The sequence below is a fragment of the Schistocerca serialis genome, chromosome 1, assembly GCF_023864345.2.
Source record: "Schistocerca serialis cubense isolate TAMUIC-IGC-003099 chromosome 1, iqSchSeri2.2, whole genome shotgun sequence".
NCBI classification, from domain to species: Eukaryota; Metazoa; Arthropoda; class Insecta; order Orthoptera; family Acrididae; genus Schistocerca; species Schistocerca serialis.
This window is the reverse complement of record NC_064638.1, coordinates 677682773-677702189: the sequence shown is the minus strand read 5'-3', so window position 1 is coordinate 677702189 and position 19417 is coordinate 677682773. Positions and strand designations below refer to the sequence as shown.

General features: G+C 38.3%; 1 protein-coding gene across 2 annotated transcripts in view; it reads right to left on the bottom strand.

Annotated features, from left to right (window-relative positions):
- LOC126480152 (transmembrane protein 203-like) overlaps positions 1-7031 on the bottom strand; it is a 52370-nt gene extending 45339 nt beyond the window's left edge. Inside the window, exons 1-2 of one of the 2 annotated variants that reach the window (XM_050103843.1) lie at positions 6838-7031; positions 6383-6551 (exon numbers count right to left, since the gene is read on the bottom strand). In XM_050103843.1, coding sequence (XP_049959800.1) covers positions 6383-6551; positions 6838-6984 — 316 coding nt within the window. In that variant the 5' untranslated portion in view covers positions 6985-7031. Of the gene's footprint in view, positions 1-6382; positions 6552-6837 lie in introns of those variants that run through there. The other variant, XM_050103844.1, reaches the window with a different exon arrangement.
- Positions 7032-19417: the final 12386 nt, after the last annotated feature.

The window sequence follows — 19417 nt, the reverse complement described above, 5'->3', positions numbered from 1 at the left end:
CATATTCATCTCACATAATGTGTTGCCTGCCTTATTAAGAAGTTGGTTACAATACAATTGGGCCATGTATCTTGTACCAACCTCAGTTACAGGTCTGTGGACATTACTGGGTGATCAGTGATGCCCGACATCTCCCCCCAACTGATTATCTCGCAGCCATACTGGAACCTCCACTGTAGCCTTCCAAATTTTTTAACCTGCCTCAAATAAATATTTCAATAAATGATATTCAGCTCAACCTCATCAGTTAATAAGAGCCCAGTCCTCCACTCCCAACCACTAAAATTTTGGTTCAACTGTACCATGTGCAAAAATTCTCATGGAGCTTCAGACACTATTCTCTAAATCATTTACACATATTGTGAACAGTAATCAAGGTTGCCACAAGTTTCCCCCCATAAATTCCCTGATTGCCAGACAAGTTTTAGCATTTTCCTCAGACAGATTTTGAGGTCTCAAGGGTAAGTTAAGACGTAAGTTGACAATCCATCTTTGCAGGTAAGGTACAAGAAACAACAGTGCAAACACGGAAATATCTTAAAAAATCTTGCAAGCAGACGGCGTTTCCTGATGTGAGCAAAACTCTTAAGCACTAACTCCAACATATTTTGTAATGAACTGTTTTCAGATGGAGAAAGCAAACCAAATGGTACACGTGTTCCATTAAGACCACTGATGTTATTTTGAAACACAGTCTGTGACAAAAATGTGTGTTTCCTTGAAGTCACACGACAGATTTAAAGTACCTTCACTGATTTCAGAAATAATGTCAGCTAAAAATAAGCCTCTGCTAATAAAATGTAGGTTCTACTATGTTTGTTATTGTCGGTTATCACCCACTGTGTTATAACTATTATTTTACAGGTATTGTGTAGTGCTTCTTTCAAGAAGTATATGAGTACATAGAATACAAACCACTAGTGGCTGATAACTTTCTTCTTCTTATCGCTCATACTTTCTAATATATGAACTACTTTGGAAGCACCAAAATGTTTAGAGATAACTGCAAAAACAGCCTGCAGTTTTGGCCTGTTGAGCAATCCACTTGTGCGGCCAGCTATTTGCGAGTCACAGACAGCATGTTGATGAAATTAGACCACAGTGATCAATACATGCAACCAATAACTTGTTCAAATAATCTGAGGATCAATAATAATGAGGATAGGTAGCAACTCACCATAAAGGATCACTCAGACACAACTCTCGCACACATGACCACCACCTCCACATGCTGTCTCTAGTCTCTGAGAATCAGGTCTAAACAAACCACTCCTCATGAGTCCCTGCCTCTCATTAGCAACTGCTAGGCTAACAGCAAGAAGTGGTGGCAGCACTGACTGCAAGCTGAGGGGATGGTAGGAAGGGGAGAAGTGGTAGTAATGAAGGGGTAGGGAAACTGCACATTACTCTGTTGCACCCATCCAGCGATGATGCATGACACTTCAGTAAACAAACCATTTCATCTATTGAGACAAAAATGAGATTTTTCCAGTTTTTTGTTTTTCCAAATTTCCCTGATTTCCATTACATGTGGCAAACCTTGTAATGGTCTCATCACACTTCCTTTGGGTACTCCTGAAATTATCTTTACATTTGTCCAAATTACCCCCCCCCCCCCCCCTCCTCAACAACAACATTTGCGTTTAATGTGCATGGAACTCTTGAATCCAGTCACAAATCTGGTCCAATGCTCCGTAAGCTCATTTTTTTCCCCCCGACAAAATGACAAGGCAGGACTGTATCAAATGGCTTTCTGAAGCCAAGGGACACAGCATCAACCTGAGTGCCGATGTCTACAGCACTATAGTTGTTATGGAGGAACAGAGTGCGCCGAGTTTCCTCAAGATCTCTGTTTGTGGAATCCATGTTGATTTTAATGGTATGCACATCTTTCAGTTGATGGGAATGCTTTATTGCTTCAGCGACCTATGATAAACTGCTGCTGTCTTTCCACTACTAAGCAACTGTAGCTGTTTTTCAATTCTATCACTTATCTTAATATCAGCCATTTTGAAGTTCATGTGAAGATTGAAAGGAAGGACCTTATATAATCTTCCATAGTAAGATACTTTCGGAAGAACAAATTCTGTATTTCAGCGTTCTCTTTGTCAGCTAACATTGTGGTGTGAGTATAGTCACTGAGTTACTGAACAGATGATTTCAATACACTTACTGGTTTTACTTAAAACATAACTCCTCACAGTAACCACTCAAATCAGTTTGAAAAATTTTACTTTCAAGCTCAGTGAATGCCCCTCTCATTGTTATCCTTATGCTCAGTTTTGCTTTGGTTGGCTTTTGACTTCTCTTAAATCTGTGATGGATCTTTGTGTGTCTATGTAGCAGCTTTCTAAAATGGCTATTAAATCAATGTGGATCTTTCTCATCCCTTAGAACCTTGCTTTGTCTAAGGCATATTCAATTATGCTTTTAAATCTTATCCACCTGTGTTCCACATCTTTGTCCTCAACACTGTGTATTTGAGGTTGACTACTAACATATTCTGTAATTTATTTATATCATGTCACCCTTGCTAAATAAGAATACTGTTCTTAACAGTCCTTATAACAACCATAATCACTGATGCTTCCACAGCTTGATCATTTATGCCCCCTTTACCTTAAATGATTCGAAAATTTCAGGACTGTTTGTTGCGAGGTGGTTTAAGATATTACTCTCATGAGTTGGTTCTCTAACTATCTGCCTGAAGTACAACATTTAGGATAATGCCCATGAATACCTGTCTTTGGCACCAGTTTTAATCACATGACTCTCCTATTCTATAGCTGGAAATCTGAAGTCTCCTCCTGTTACCAAAGTTTGGGCAGGAAAATTATTCATGAAATGAAACTCTCCTAGTTCTCTCTAAATTACTCTGCCACTACTGCTACTGGCCAAAGCAGTCTACAAATGCATCTGACAACCATTTTTGAACCATCTTTCAAATAATGGAAACTATGGGTAGGAATATCAACAATATAGGAAAAGACAGATTGCCACTTACCATAAAGAAGACATGTTAAGTTGCAGACAGGCACAATCAAAAGAAGCTTACATAAAGCTTTCAACCACAGCCTTCATCAGCAAGACACACACACACACACACACACACACACACACACACACACACACACACACACACACAAAAAGCACACCCCACGCACACATGACCGCCAATTCAGGCCCAACATGTTAGAGACGGCAGTCACCTTTGATGCTTAAATTCATCCAATTTATTTCACATTCAGAATCCTTAATAATATCACAGATATTATTGACTTCTTTACTGCAATAAATACTCTGCTGCCATAGTTTGCTAACCTATACTTATGATAAATATTCCAATCTGTACTTAGGATTCCATTGCCGCTCCCTTCTGCTTTTAACCAATTTTCTGTTTCTAATGCTACCTAGGCATTATTACCTTTTATAAACAATAGTAATTGTGGGACTTCACCATGAATGCTTCTGCAGTTTAATCTTCAGTGATCCAAAGGGAGTGGCGATTCTTTAACTTTCTTTTAAAAAACCGTGTGCACACTACATGGACTTTGTTAACATAGCAGTCATCTCCTACATGCAATGCATGCCTGACCTAATGAGTTTGGGATGGGGGTAGGGTGGGGAGAGGGAAACTACAATTATCTACCAGATAGAAGTTGAGAAATCTGTGTCTATAACTTTGTTGCAGAATTGTCTGACCCTCTATTTTAGACCTTCCACTGTACTTCAAACCAGAGTACTGCAACTGACTCTGTGTACACCATATGTAACAAACTCGCTACAAATAATGAGCTTAGCCTACATCCCATGTGTCATGCTAGTTGCTTTCACCAAATCAGACAATCCAAGTGGTAGGTCATTTGGGCTGACGCGAGCCATGATTTGCAACCAAGTGCACCCAGGGCATTCAATAGCTGCAGGTAGAGCCTCTTCCATGACTCTGATGTGACCACCTGGCAAACATACCAGCATTCTTTCCTAAGCTGTCAGCTATTTCCCTGAGGTGTTCCATTACCCACATAAGCAAGAACTGCATTGTGCAAAAAAACACTCCGATACATGAAATCAACAACTGCAGATGGCACTAAGTTTGAGAATAATGAAGACTGTAGTACTGTGAATTATAGTGATGCTGATCATGCTGAGGACAAAGGCACAAGATGATCAACAACAATTGGTATTCTACTCACGTTTTTTGGAGGTCTAAGTGGTAAGGTAAATTACAGTAGTGCGTTGCTCTTTCTTCAATGGAGGCAAAATATGTGGCCCCACATGAAGCCTCCAAATAACTTGTGTGACTACACAGACATTTGAAAGAAACTGCACCTTTTGATGGGCCCTCAATTCCTATTTTTTACAGAAGATTAAGGAACTACTTCATATGGCGCTTACTTCATGAAAAGTATGAAACATTGCATGATAGTGTAAAAGTACTTGCATTTCCAATTTTAGTACACATGTTAGTATTCTTTCGAGCTGTGGTATAGAAACACTTAGTTAATTGTGCTTTTGCTTTGAATGTTTGATGGACTTTTCAGTATCATCATACTTTCGAGGTTTAAACGGAATATTTAATTTTAAATCAGCCAATGGTACTTTACTAACACAAATTATAAATCACATTTATTTGTAAATATATCCTACAGTAACTGTTCATTTTGTAAGGGATTTGTACAAATTAAGTTCGTTTACCTTCGGTCAATGACATAGTTTTAAAGGTAGTCACAACTGACTTCCCTTTCGGCAACTATTTTCTTACACAGCTGTTTCTATCACAAAGAAATAGGTTAAATATGTAGCTATTATGAGAATGATAAGCAAAGCAAACTAGATGTGTGTACCAAATTACACAAAGGGAGTATTCAAGTGACAGCTTGGGAAGGTGCACTTATTGTATACTGTGACTTTTTCGATGCTTGTTGCTGTTGGTACCTGACATATACAGGAATGTTCAGTACAGGTTTTGGCTTTGACCAGAGACATGGGAAAAACTCGGTAAACAATATGGCAACTGTAATGTGATGTTATTGGTGTTTTTTTTCCAAACAGATTAAACTATAGATCAGTCTGTCACCACAACCAGCTTCCCAAGGGTCACATCTGTTGGCTTACCAAATCACAACCAAACTGTCACCTTCCAACATAATCTAGATCTTGGGCAAAGTTACAGGTCAGTTTGTCAGCACAATCAGTTATTATTACTATTATTTTTTTATTACCACATTCATTGATGTCACCAACTCACAATAACCTATAGCCTACCTCAGAATAAGCTACAGATCAAACCTTACACTGCAACCAGTTTTTTTCCCCCCATTCATTGGTTTTACCAAACAACAACAAAACTGTGAAGATATGTGCCATAAGGTGACTGACACAAGCCATTAACAGCCATATATGTCTTCACTGGCCAAACCTGAAGACCCATATTGAACACTCCTCCTGACCTGCTATGTGTAGGCACAATGAATGATGGGAATTGAAGGCAATGAATCCCAAGTCAATTATCCACAGCCGGTCACAACATTTGTTTACATATAAAGTTACTGACACTTCATTCTATCAGGTTAGAATTTAACCATATCATCAAAATTTTCTGTGAAATGAGAAACAAAACACAGATGATGGACATACATCTCAGGCTATGCTATACATCAATCTATGATGGCAATCACTTTTTTGTGTTGAGATTCATAGCTTTCACCAATCCACACCAAATTATCACAATCCAACCTAACCTAGGACCTGGGCTTCACTACAGTTCAGTCTTGACATAAACAAACTGACAAAAGCAGCATGCAGTGGAACAGCCAGCTACACTGTAAGTGCACTTAAGCCAATGGCTACATACATTACAACTGTTATTCCTACCACCACTGCAATGTGTATCCCCAAATCCTCTGAATCACTAAATAGACAGTCAGTACTCTAGCAGAACTGTGAACATTGTTCTGTAAATAGGGAAGTCAGCCTACACTGTGCATGATCTGGTGCTCATTACAGAAATGAAACTGGCAGAATTTAGGGCCACAGGGGAGAAGGACCAATAATTCTATTACGCCCACCTATGAAAGGTAATCAACAAGGACCAAAATACTTATGTGAAAAGACAAAGAGCAATAGAGGAGTACAGTGGACTGAACAATCACATGCTTCATCTAAAATTTGTATACATCCTTGTACAAAACTTGTTTCAATATAACTGCAGTTCCGATGTTTGCTATTTCTTGGAAGCATACGGGAAACAGCACATACAGGTGAAATGCAGTGCAAAATGGTCGTCCAGAATCACAGAGATTCAGCAACTCCTCTCCACACTTGAAGTAATCTGTTATCCCAGGTTTCCATTACGTCACTGTGATAGAAATATATGTCTTACCAATGATATCCACTGTTGAGGTATTTACAGAAAGTTCAACCGTCCCAAGGAACTTCTCCTTAAGCTGAAGTGCGAGGTTGACAGCTCTGGTAACGGCTGCGCCCAGACCGTGAATTACAATTTCTGGCTCACCACTCTCCAAAAGCTTCTCACTACGAGCCAGCTGACCCTATAATACAGTGCTATTAATCAGAACATGAAAATCTTGCATTTCTACAATTATTGTCTAAGTTCTAATAAGTATAGTGTGTGTGTAAACTAAAATCCTAGTTACAGACAGCCCAGAATTTTAACAATTTTAAGAATTCATAGGAAAGATAAATAAGCGCCACTTCAAATATTTCACAGTATCTTTCAAGTTAAGAACAGTCCATTGCGTAAGCGACTTTCCTAAGGGAAGGAATCGTGTACTCCTTTTGAACTGCAAACATAAACAACGAACAGTCCACTATTACCTTGTAATTAGATTTGTTTGTGATATAAATGTCCTGTTTCCGGCGGGGTAAGCGTGGTGGTAAACGTTTTCTTAAAACATGATCATTATTAAGTTTAGGTCTTTCTCGTTTTTTCCACTGCGCATCTGTCACACCAGCGTCAGCCATTGAAAGTTTAAAAACACTACCAAACGGAAGTTGGCAGACCTGTCGATACAACATTTAGGTCATGGAGCTTCGACCATAGGTTAGTATCTATGGTCGAAGTCATGGAGGTATTCTTACCTCCATGATTTAGGTAATTATTCCAAAGCCATTTACACTGTTGTTGTTATTGTGATTTATTCATACATATAACTGCACCCTTGAAACCATGGAGGTACCTCCATGCTTGAAACGCACAGTTGCGCAAGAGTGCTTCCTCAAGCATGCTTCAACATGTCTAGGAAAAACTTGCGCAAGTCAAATGGCTGTACACGAAGCTTAATATTAGCCGAATTACAATAATACATAGCTACGCGAGCGTACAAGCATTTGCATGCTTGAACTTGTATACCAAGTTCAGGCAAAATTGTGCAAGACTTTGATTTGATTTAATTTTTATTTGGTTCTGTTAAATTACATACCGTACGAAAGTTGACATGTATTTCACATATCACGTTTTCTGTTCTGTTTTGTAATAACCTCCAACTTCACCTGGCCATCACGTCATGTCACGTCACGACGCTATCACAGAACCGTCACGTCAGAGTGTATTCCAATCATGGAGGTATATATCCTTATACCTCCATGATTCCAACATTACGTCATGTCAAATCGTTTAACCCGGTACCGAAGGGTAAAGTCAGGTCATGTGGAAAAAAAGTCGGATTATAGTACCGGAATTGAGGAACTAAAGACGTTGAAGTTTGTTAAGACCAAAGCAAACTTCATAGTGTATGTTCTTGATCAGATTTGTGTGGTAAAGTGCTGAGGTAAGGAGCTGAGAACTGGAACAATATTTCAGAATTGGAAAAAATTTTGTTGTAAGTGGTATGGGACCAAACTGCAGAGGTCATCGGTCCTAAGCTTACATACAACTTAATCTAACTTACACTAACTTGGCCTAAGAACAACACACACACCCACGCCTGAGGTAGGACTCGAACCTCCATCGCGGGGAGCCGCGCGAACTGGACAAGGCGCGCAAGACCGAGTAGCTACCCAGAGCGACTAATATTTCAACACATCGACATTTATTTGCTACCGAAAATATATAATAATAATTATTATTTTATTGTCATTTGACCTTTACAGCAATAGATAACGTATAGTACGACTGATAATTTAAAAGAAGCAATGGGCTTCTTATTAGTATTACAGTTGTAATATTCATTTCCGTTGTAGAATGGGTGCGAAACTAACCAGTAATACAGAATTTCTTTGGATGCTTTTTAGGTAATCCTTGTGTAGATTGTGGAATGTTTTTACGTAATAGGTGCCCTATGAGTTCATATCAGTTCAGAGATCTTCACAGTTTGTGATGTTGTTGTTGTGGTCTTCAGTCCTGAGACTGGTTTGATGCAGCTCTCCATGCTACTCTATCCTGTGCAAGCTTCTTCATCTCCCAGTACCTTCTGCAGCCTACATCCTTCTGAATCTGCTTAGTGCATTCAACTCTTGGTCTCCCTCTACGATTTTTACCCTCCACTCTGCCTTCCAATACTAAACTGGTGATCCCTTGATGCCTCAGAAAATGTCCTACCAACCGATCCCTTCTTCTAGTCGAGTTGTGCCACAAACTCCTCTTCTCCCCAATTCCATTCAATACCTCCTCATTAGTTATGTGATATATCCATCTAATCTTCAGCATTCTTTAGTAGCACCACATTTCGAAAGCTTCTATTCTCTTCTTGTCCAAATTATTTATCGTCCATGTTTCACTTCCGTACATGGCTACACTCCATACAAATACTTTCAGAAACAACTTCCTGACATTTAAATCTATACTTGATGTTAACAAATTTCTCTTCTGCAGAAACGCTTTCCTTGCCATTGCCAGTCTACATTTTATATCCTCTCTACTTCGACCATCATCAGTTATTTTGCTCCCCAAATAACAAAACTCCTTTACTACTTTAACAGTCTCATTTCCTAATCTAATTCCCTCAGCATCTCCCTTAATTCGACTACATTCCATGATCCTCGTTTTGCTTTTGTTGATGTTCATCTTATATCCTCCTTTCAAGACACTGCCATCTGGTTTCTGGACAAATTGTAAATAGCCTTTCACTCCCTGTATTTTAGCCCTGGCACCTTCAGAATTTGAAAGAGAGTATTCCAGTCAACATTGTCAAAAGCTTTCTCTAAGTCTAGAAATGCCCTTCCTTCATCTAGCTTCTAAAATAAGTCGTAGGGTCAGTATTGCCTCACGTGTTCCAACATTTCTATGGAATCCAAACTGATCTTCCCCGAGGTCGGCTTCTACAAGTTTTTCCATTCGTCTGTAAAGAATTCACGTTAGTATTTTGCAGCTGTGACCTATTAAACTGATAGTTCGGTAATTTTCGCATCTGTCAACAACTGCTTTCTTTGGGATTGGAACTATTATATTCTTCTTGAAGTCTGAGGGTATTTCGCCTGTCTCATACATCTTGTTCACCAGATGGTAGAGTTTTGTCAGGACGGGCTCTCCCAAGGCCGTCAGTAGTTCTAATGGAATGTTGTCTACTCCGGGAGCCTTGTTTCGATTCATGTGTTTCAGTGCTCTGTCAAACTCTTCACGCAGTATCATATCTCCCATTTCATCTTCATCTACATCCTCTTCCTTTTCCATAATATTGTCCTCAAGTACATCACCCTTGTATAGACCCTCTGTATACTCCTTCCACCTTTCTGCTTTCCCCCTGTAGCCATGCCTGCTTAGCCATTTTGCACTTCCTGTTGATCTCATTTTTGAGACGTTTGTATTCCTTTTTGCCTTCTTCATTTACTGCATTTTTATATTTTCTCCTTTCATCAGTTAAATTCAGTATTTCTTCTGTTACCCAAGGATTTGTACTAGCCCTCATCTTTTTACCTACTTGATCCTCTGCTGCCTTCACTACTTCAGCCCTCAGAGCTACCCATTCTTCTTCTACTGTATTTCTTTGCCCCATTCCTGTCAATTGTTCCCTTATGCTCTCCCTGAAACTCTGTACAACCTCTGGTTTAGTCAGTTTATCCAGGCCCCATCTCCTTAAATTCCCACCTTTTTGCAGTTTCTTCAGTTTTAATCTACAGTTCATAACCAATAGATTGTGGTCAGAGTCCACATCTGCCCCTGGAAATGTCTTACAATTTAAAACCTGGTTCCCAAATCTCTGTCTTACCATTATATAATCTGTCTGATACCTTTTAGTATCTCCAGGCTTCTTCCATGTATACAACCTTCTTTTATGATTCTTGAACCAAGTGTTAGCTATGATTAAGTTATGCTCTGTGCAAAATTCTACCAGACGGCATCCTCTTTCATTTCTTACCCCCAGTCCATATTCACCTACTATGTTTCCTTCTCTCCCTTTTGCTACGCTCGTATTCCAGTCACCCATGGCTATTAAATTTTCGTTTCCCTTCACTACCTGAATAATTTCTTTTATCACATCATACATTTCTTCAATTTCTTTGTCATCTGTAGAGCTAGTTGGCATATAAACTTGTAGTACTGTAGTAGGCATGGGCTTCGTGTCTATCTTGGCCACAATAATACGTTCACTATGCTGTTTGTAGTAGCTTACCTGCACTCATATTTTTTATTCATTATTAAACCTACTCCTGCATTACCCCTATTTGATTTTGTATTTATAGCCCTGTATTCACCTGACCAAAAGTCTTGTTCCTGCTGCCATCGAACTTCACTAATTCCCACTATATCCATCTTTAACCTATCAATTTCCCTTTTTTAAATTTTCTAACCTACCTGCCCGATTAAGGGATCTGACATTCCACGCTCTGATCCGCAGAATGCCAGTTTTGTTTCTCCTGATAACGACGTCCTCTTGAGTAGTCCCCGCCCGGAGATCCGAATGGAGGACTATTTTACCTCCGGAATATTTTACCCAAGAGGACGCCATCATCATTTATCCATACAGTAAAGCTGCATGCCCTCGGGAAAAAATTTCGGCCGTAGTTTCCCCTTGCTTTCAGCCATTCGCAGTACCAGCACAGCAAGGGCGTTTTGGTTAGTGTTACAAGGCCAGATCAGTCAATCATCCAGACTGTCGCCCCTGCAACTACTGAAAAGGCTACTGCCCCTCTTCAGTTTGTGATAAGGAGTATAAATGCAACTATTCTCTCTTGTATTGTAATCATGTACATTTTCTCTACATTTTGCTTCCAGTGACTTCTTTTTTGTGTAAATTAAAACATAGTACATTTATAAGTTCATTAGAGTCATGATCTTTTGTTCACAAAACAATGGTTTACAGTTTGCCTTACAAGAAGAACCGGTAATTATCCTAATAGTTTTCTTCTGCGCTAGAGTTCCCCCATACCATATGTTAGTATGCTCTGGAAGAGAGAAAAATAGTCTGTTCTATCATACTATTTGGGTACACAATCCATAAATCGCTTTAACATATAGATTACTCTTGACAGCTTACCAATAATGCTCATGATGAACACAAGATAATTGATCGTGTAATTTACATCCCAAAACTCAACATAACTAGAATCACCTGAGGGAAGCTTGCCTTTCTGACGAAGAAAGGCAAGCTTCCCTCTGATGATCCAAACCAATATATCACACGCAAACACTAATTATAGGGAAATAAATAGAATCTATCCATTATGCTTTTGTTTCGTATGTAACTAACAATGTCACAAATAACTGTATTTTACGCCTTCATTAGAGCTAACTTTTCACTTTAAATATTATTTAGTGAAACCTGCTTGAGCTACTTACATTCTCGTTTATATAGTGTGGGTATCAGCCCCTTTCTGTTATTCAACCACATAAATAATTTTTCGCTTTGGGATATATTACCTCGCTTGTTAAAGAACACTCAATGGATAAAATCAAAGTCGCCATGGAACATTTGCAATTTGCCACGAAAACAATACACAATAATAATAATAAAGAGTAAGACAGTACAAGAGTACAAAATCCACTAATGTAACATAAAGGAACATGGCGGAACTGGGTTACCTTCCGATATTATCAGACAACACTGACCTTAAAACTTTCTCCCAAATAACTTGGTGGATTTGAAAGTTTCAATGACTCACAGAGATGCACAGTTGTTCATCACACAGATAGCATCATAAGTGCACCTGAGGGTTACAACATGAAGAACTGCTTCTTGACTTCTGGCAAGATCAGTGTGTACCTTTCTTCAAGGTCGCAATTTATTTATGAAAATATACAGTCATATCACCAACAAAATTTACATTTTCACACATTCCATGTCCTTTACGCCATATATAAAGTGCCTCATCAGGACCAACCTTACATCAAACTCTTTTTCTTACAACAAAAGGCATAGTAGCAATGTATTTGGTGGGTGACAAAATTGTAATAAGGACTATATGTATAAAGTAATATATCGCACCCACTTCGACCTAGCCCTTCGATTCTCCAGAATTGTTACAATTTGGGAACATCCTATAGCTAACAATGGACCTATCTGCTGAGGATGACGTTTCGTTCGAAAATCATTTTCGAAAGAGTAAAATCAATTCTGAAAAGCTTTTGAACTACATTCGCTATACAAAAGTCTAATACACATGTGCAAGGTGCATAGCTAGCTCACATTAAATTACAAGTAAAATACAATATCTGGCAACTGGAGTCACTTCAGTAATTTCATTGCAGTCCAAAGAGAACTCTTTCTAAATTTTTAAGTTATTACAATACATTGAAGGTACATTGGAAAGTAGGGTTTAAGCTATCTGCAATTCGAAGCAGATTAATCAGAACATAATGTTTTTGTCTCAACAGTTCAGCTTTGTTACCATTTTCAGAGTTAGTCAAGGTTCTGATATGTCACAGGTGTTTTAAATATATGTTTGTCTTACCAGTATGGTACTGATGCTTAATTTTGTAGTGAAACTGTACTATTGTGCAGAACAGTCATTACTCAGTGACAGCACCAATACGAAATTAATTGTATTCACATTGGATTCTAATGAGAGTCAAGAGTAGTTTTAAATCTCTAAAGCCACAAATAATTAATGTTACTATTTACACTCAAAGACTAAAGTAAATTTTTTTTATCAATATACTGAAATAAAAATAGCTTTACAGTATTGACTGTTCCGCAGTAGTATGAACCTCAGCAACTTCACACTTTCAGTTTCAATATTTTTTATATTTATTTTGTGACTTGAAATGGCGGTGTATTACTCTACAATAAGTAAGTCATAATAAGAAGCTGCTGAATGCTAAAACGACATTTCTATTAGTGTTTCTGAACATTTTGCTACTTTATAAAGTGTTTCCCGCTTATTTAAAAAAAAAAGCCAATTATTTTGCCATGCTGCTAACTTTTCACATATACAAACAAGAAATGAACCAGAGCAGAATGAGAGCAGCTCCACACATCAGCAGTTACTGTAGTGTACAGGCAATAGGGGGGGGGGTCGTTATTTCACAAGCACGTTAAATGGCTTTTAACTTTTGTAACTCACATGTAAGTTGGCATGACAGTGTGCAATTTCATTGGTTCCATGTGTAGGTTGACTTAAGCTGGGTTTACATGAGCATGAATTTCTTACATATGCATTCCCCCACCACCTCTCGTATGAGTCAGCTTACATGTGGAGACACCCAGCCTTGCACACAGTCATGCCAACTTCTGTTTAAGTTATGAAAATTAGAAGGTGTTCTGCTTTCTTGCACAATGTCACTTCCCCCACTGACACCAATGGACTTCATCAGTTGTCTGTCATTACATGGATCCATTCTCATTGTACTCTGGTTCATTCGACAGCACAGATTTAAAATAGTTTCCTTACACATGTGGAAAATTAGTGTCTTGCCGAAAGAATGAGCTTAGTCTTCAGCTGAGTAAAGAAATACCTTCTAAACTAGCAAAGCGGCCTTAAACAGTGTGATAGGAATATAATTCTAGTATTCAGCAGTTCCTTATAATCACTTATTTGTGACAGAGTATCGCACCATCTTCTGAAGTGATGAAATGAATTAAAAAGTACTGAAACTGAACGTGTGAATTCGCTGAGTTAAATATTACTGCAGTACAGTCAATACTGTTGTTGTTGCTGTTGTGGTATTCAGTCCACAGACTGGTTTGATGCAGCTCTCCATGCTACTCATGCATTCAGCTCTTGGTCTCCCACAACAAGTCAGCTCTCCATGCTACTCGTGCATTCAGCTCTTGGTCTCCCTCAACAAGTTTTGCCCTCCACACTTCCCTCCAATACTAAGTTGGTGAATGTGTCCTACCAACCGATCCCTTCTTCTAGTCAAGTTGTGCCACAAATTCCTCTTTTCCCCAATTCTAGGCAGTACCTCCTCATTAGTTATGTGATCTATCCATCTAATCCTCAGCATTCTTCTGTAGCACCAGGTTTTGAAAGCTTCTGTTCTCCTCTTGTCTAAACTATTCATCCTCCATGTTTCACATCCATACATGGCTTCACTCCACACAAATACTTTTAAAAAAGACTTCCTGACACTTAAATCTATACTTGATGTTAACAAATTTCTCTTCTTCAGAAACGCTTTTCTTGGCCTTGCTAGTCTACATTTAATATCCTCTCTACTTCGACAGTCATCAGTTGTTTTGCTCCCCAAATAGCAAAACTCATCTACTACCTTAAGTGTCTCATTTCCTTTTCTAATTCCCTCAGCATCACCTGATTTAAATAGACTACATTCCATTCCCTCAAGTACATCACCCTTGTATAGACCCTTTATATACTACTTCCATCTTTCTGCTTTCCCTTCTTTGCTTAGAATTGGTTTTCCATCTGAGCTCTTGATATTTATACAAGTGGTATCCTTTTCTGCAATGGTCTCTTTAATTTTCCTGTAGGCAATATTTATCTTACCCTAGTGATATATGCCTCTACATCCTTACATTTGTCCTCTAGCCATCCCTGCTTAGCCATTTTGCACTTCCTGTCAATCTCATTTTTGAGACTTTTGTATTCCTTTTTGCCTGCTTCAATACAGTTAAGATATGTTTTATTTCAGTATAATGATAATAACTTTTTGGTTTAATATTTGAGTGTAAATACTGCCATGAAATGGAAATTTATTTGAGGATTTAAAGCTTTAAAACTATTCTTGACCCTTCGTTAAAATTCTGTGTAAATATAATAGCGTTCATATTGGTGCTATCATTGACTAATATAGCACAGTAGTGTAAAATTTGGTTACAAAATTTTTGTCTTTGGTTTTCTGTGGGCTCTATGGGAGATGAAAGCTGAATGTTTATATGTGAAATATTGCAGAATCAGTTTGCCAGCAAATAGTTCATGGAATAGTGTATTTTGTAGATTTGTCACTGCAGTTAATATTGTAGAAAAGGGGAGGGAAATAAAACTTGGTTCATATTTTCAGTACATTAAAGCTCATGTTACTGGCTTCTGCTTCTGGAACATTCACATATTGTACAGATTCACTGAAATTTATTTTGTGCTTTGTAGCAGTCAGCGTATTGTATAGTTGTGAAAGACAGCAGGGATGACTTCTTTGGTAGTGCCGCTGTGCCGTGGTAACACTTGACAAAAAAGAAAGAAAGAGAAATACAAGTGAACATAAAACATTGCTTAGGAGTATGTATTTTCTGATTTGAAGACGAGCATTTCACCGCCCATGCTCTCGTGGTAGTTGGCTGAAGCTTGAAGCCAACTGCAGATTGGCACCATCTGGCCTCATAAGCTCTATGTTAAAGGTTTGGCTGTCGGTGTCCACACACTCCTTATGGTGGAAGTGGAGCCACGGCTGTTATGACTCAGAGCTTTATGTTCCTTCCGCAGGAGAGCAGTTAAGTACAGAACCTATAGACGCACGCTCTGCCATGTAGCGACCAAGTTAGAATATATTGGGGTGCAAACTTCCTGTAATCCAGCCTTACAGTCTTTCTGCAAGTTAATGGTAATGCATTTGTAAACGCAAATTAATGCTTAACTAAATTGAATATAGAAATAATACACTTAAATATCATTATAAATATAATTATGCCCTTAGATTTTGAAACTGAGATGCATTATTTCAATGCTGGTATATTTTACAACAGCAGAGCTGTTGGTACCGAACTAATGTATTCACCACCTGTTGAGCATTTGCTTTCCAAGCAACAGTGTGGTAATTCTGTTTCTACTCGTTACTTTTGTGTAATACAATTCTTTACAAACACATCGTAGTGATTGTGAGATCAGGAACTGACCGTATATAGTCATGTGCAAAGTGTTATTTGTAAGGGAAAATTCATTTGACTGCGAAAATAGCAAACATGAACAAAATAAATGAGTTATTAAAAACGCCATTCAGTGACAGGACTATCAATTAAAAAATTCGGATAAAAACATTAGGTAGGCCACTCCTGAATCTGAATCTGCAGCAGCAAACAAAAACCCAATGGCATAAGTTCAACCCTGAAATCTACCAAAAGAACAAATATATTTGTGGCTGTGTAGAAAGCATCACTGTTTTTTGTTTTCCTTGTGTGTGATTCGGGGGAGATGTTCATTGGTGTAAGAGCAGAATAATTGACATTGGGCATAATGGTCTAAAATGAAAGCACATGGAATGTCACATTGACACATGAATAATGTGCTTAGTCTCTCATTTCAGGCAAAACCATCATTCAGCAGGAATTATATTCACAATATAGACAAACAATTCACAGCCATAGCAAACGTGTAGAAAAGAATAGATCTATATTGAATTTAATTGTAAATTGTTTAGGGTTCTGTGGTGCTTTGGAACTGGCTGTCAGGGGTCATGATGAATCTGATACCCCTGAAAATAAGAGTCTTTCTTGTGAGCTAATCCAGTACACTGCAGAACAGGATATAAATCTTCAAGTTCACCTCAGTCAAGCAACTGTGCTCAAAGGCATTTCTAAGACTGTTCAGAATGAAGTACTGGAATGTATCTTGGAAGTGTACTATGATAAAGTTCATAAAGAAATAAAACATGCCGATTATGTTGCAATATTCACGGATGAGACCACAAATTTCAATTGGTCATTGTATTGCGTTATATTGTTGAGGGTGAACCTGCCAAAAGATTTTGGAACTTTGTTAATCCAAAAAGTCAGAATGCTCATACTATAGCTGAGAGTATTCTGAAAGAAATTTAACCATTAATTTGTGAAGACCGAGCAAAACCAATAACTCAGAGTTGTGATGATACAAACATAATGAGTGACAAGTCGAATCGGGTTCAGAAATTAATTAAAGACAAATACCAAAATTTGAACTACATCCATTGTTAAGCACATCAGTTCAACCTAATTATGTCTACAGCAGCCTCTGTACATTACAAAGCCTGCATCTTTTTTGCACATCTTTCAGGTATTTTTTCTTTCTTTCCCAACTCGCCACAGAGATCAAAGGTGTTGCATAGCATTATTAAGAAAAGCTTGCCCCGTGTGTGTGTCACAATATGGAATTACCATCTACGAGTAGTAAAAGATGTTTTTGAAAACAGGGAAGATCTTATGACTGTTATGGAAGTCATTGAAACAAATGAGAACATAAAAGTATCTTGAAAAAGATGGTTCGTACAAACAAAGACTGCAAGATAACGAATTCATTTTCTGGCTACCACTTTTCTATAAGGTAATGCCTCATGCAGACATACCTTTTAGTCAGCTTCAGAAGAAGATAACCGAACTGACTAAAGCATAAAAAGACATCCCAGCGGTAAGGCAAAACACCAAACATGATGTTGACTCCATCCTTAATGGAATTAGTTTCGTAAATGACAAAACAATGCCTGCCAAGAAACCATGGATTCTTGATGAGCATAAAAAGAAGTATGTGATGCCATCCTTTCTGAAATAAAATTATGTTTTCAGCTCACTGGACACCTCATTGCAGCTAATTTATTTGATGTAAATCAGTTTGAGAAATATATCACAAATTTTCCTGACAAATACTTGAAATTACAGACACATATACATTTCTGGAAAAAAGGAAGTTGAAGGGTGAGCTTCTAGTCATCTATGCTAGGCCTGAGTTGAGAGCAGTTTCTGGCACACTTTCGCTGTTTCTATAGGATGAGCTTTGTGACACATTCGAAGAGACTGTTAAAGTTTTGAAAGTGCTAATCGTGATGCCTATCTCGACAGCAGAAGTTGAGTGGTGCTTTTCAGTGCTCAAGAGAATTAAAACATTCCCACGAAACACCATGAGAGAAAAACGACTGAGTGCCTTAGGGATGCCAGCCTGTGAAAAGACATTCGTGCGTAAAATTAAAGATTTCAATTCAAGAATGACAGATTTATTTGCCAACAAGAAGGAGCGACGAATGGATTTCCAATATTGTTCCTACTAATTATTTTGGAGCTGTCTTCCCAAAGTCATGGAGTTGCTGCTTTTTGTGAGTACAATGTTTTTAATTTCAAATGTTGGTAATTTGATTAAATTTGCTTCGCAAAATCCAGATTACAAGTTCGAATAATTTATAAAAGCTCTATTATTTGTCGTACTGGCACTCATGTTGTAGCAGACAATTTTCTGGCAGTCGGCCATGAACGTAAAACAAACGAGGAGTTTTGGCTGTCGAGGGTAGAAGAACAGAGTGGGGGAACAAGCCACGTCTCCCTCTACAGGGCTGGCAGCCTACATCTGTATTCTGTGCTATTGAGATGGCAGAGCCAACGTAATAATGGACATATGGACGGCTGATTCTATCTGGTGTTGTGGAAGTCCTGTTCAAAACCTGTGACAGAGCAAGATTGCTCTCTGCACTCATATCAAAATAAGAATAGGAAACAACCAGCAAGCACAACAGAAAGCAAAGCAGAGCACACAAATCATTCGGTAGCTGCTAGAGTGCAATTGTTGGCTGAGGTTGGCAGTGTTGTTAACGTTCAGGCTTGATCTCCACCGGTATGGTATCTTACGTAACCATACATAAAAACATCCCTACGTACGACTGCCACATAAACGTGTCTGCACATACCCTGTGAGCAGCAAATAATTGTGCTGTTGATATGTGTGCGCGCGCATGCATTTGTGTGTGTGAGAGAGATTTTCGGAGTTTGTGTTACATTTTATGCATAAGAAGGGCGCTGTTGTAATGGGTGTTTATTTCTATTTCCCTGTACGTTTTGTTTGATATAATGTCTTATGAAATGTATGAATTATTGACAAAATTCCTTAATACGTTCGATACTACCAAACTAAGATTTTTTGGCATTGCCAACGGAATGTCTCAGTGGCCGCCACTGAAAGACAGTGAAACTAATGGTGTCATTGACTTTCACAGTATTGATATTTCGTATGCAAATTGTACAGAGTGATATGTAGACTGAATTAATTTGATCTTTGTAAAAAAGCATATTCCTTTATTTTTATTAAAGATTATCTGATAGTGGTTGCCAATACATGAAGTACTTGTAGGCATTTTATTTCTTGAGAATAACATTTGGCTGGGATGTCAATT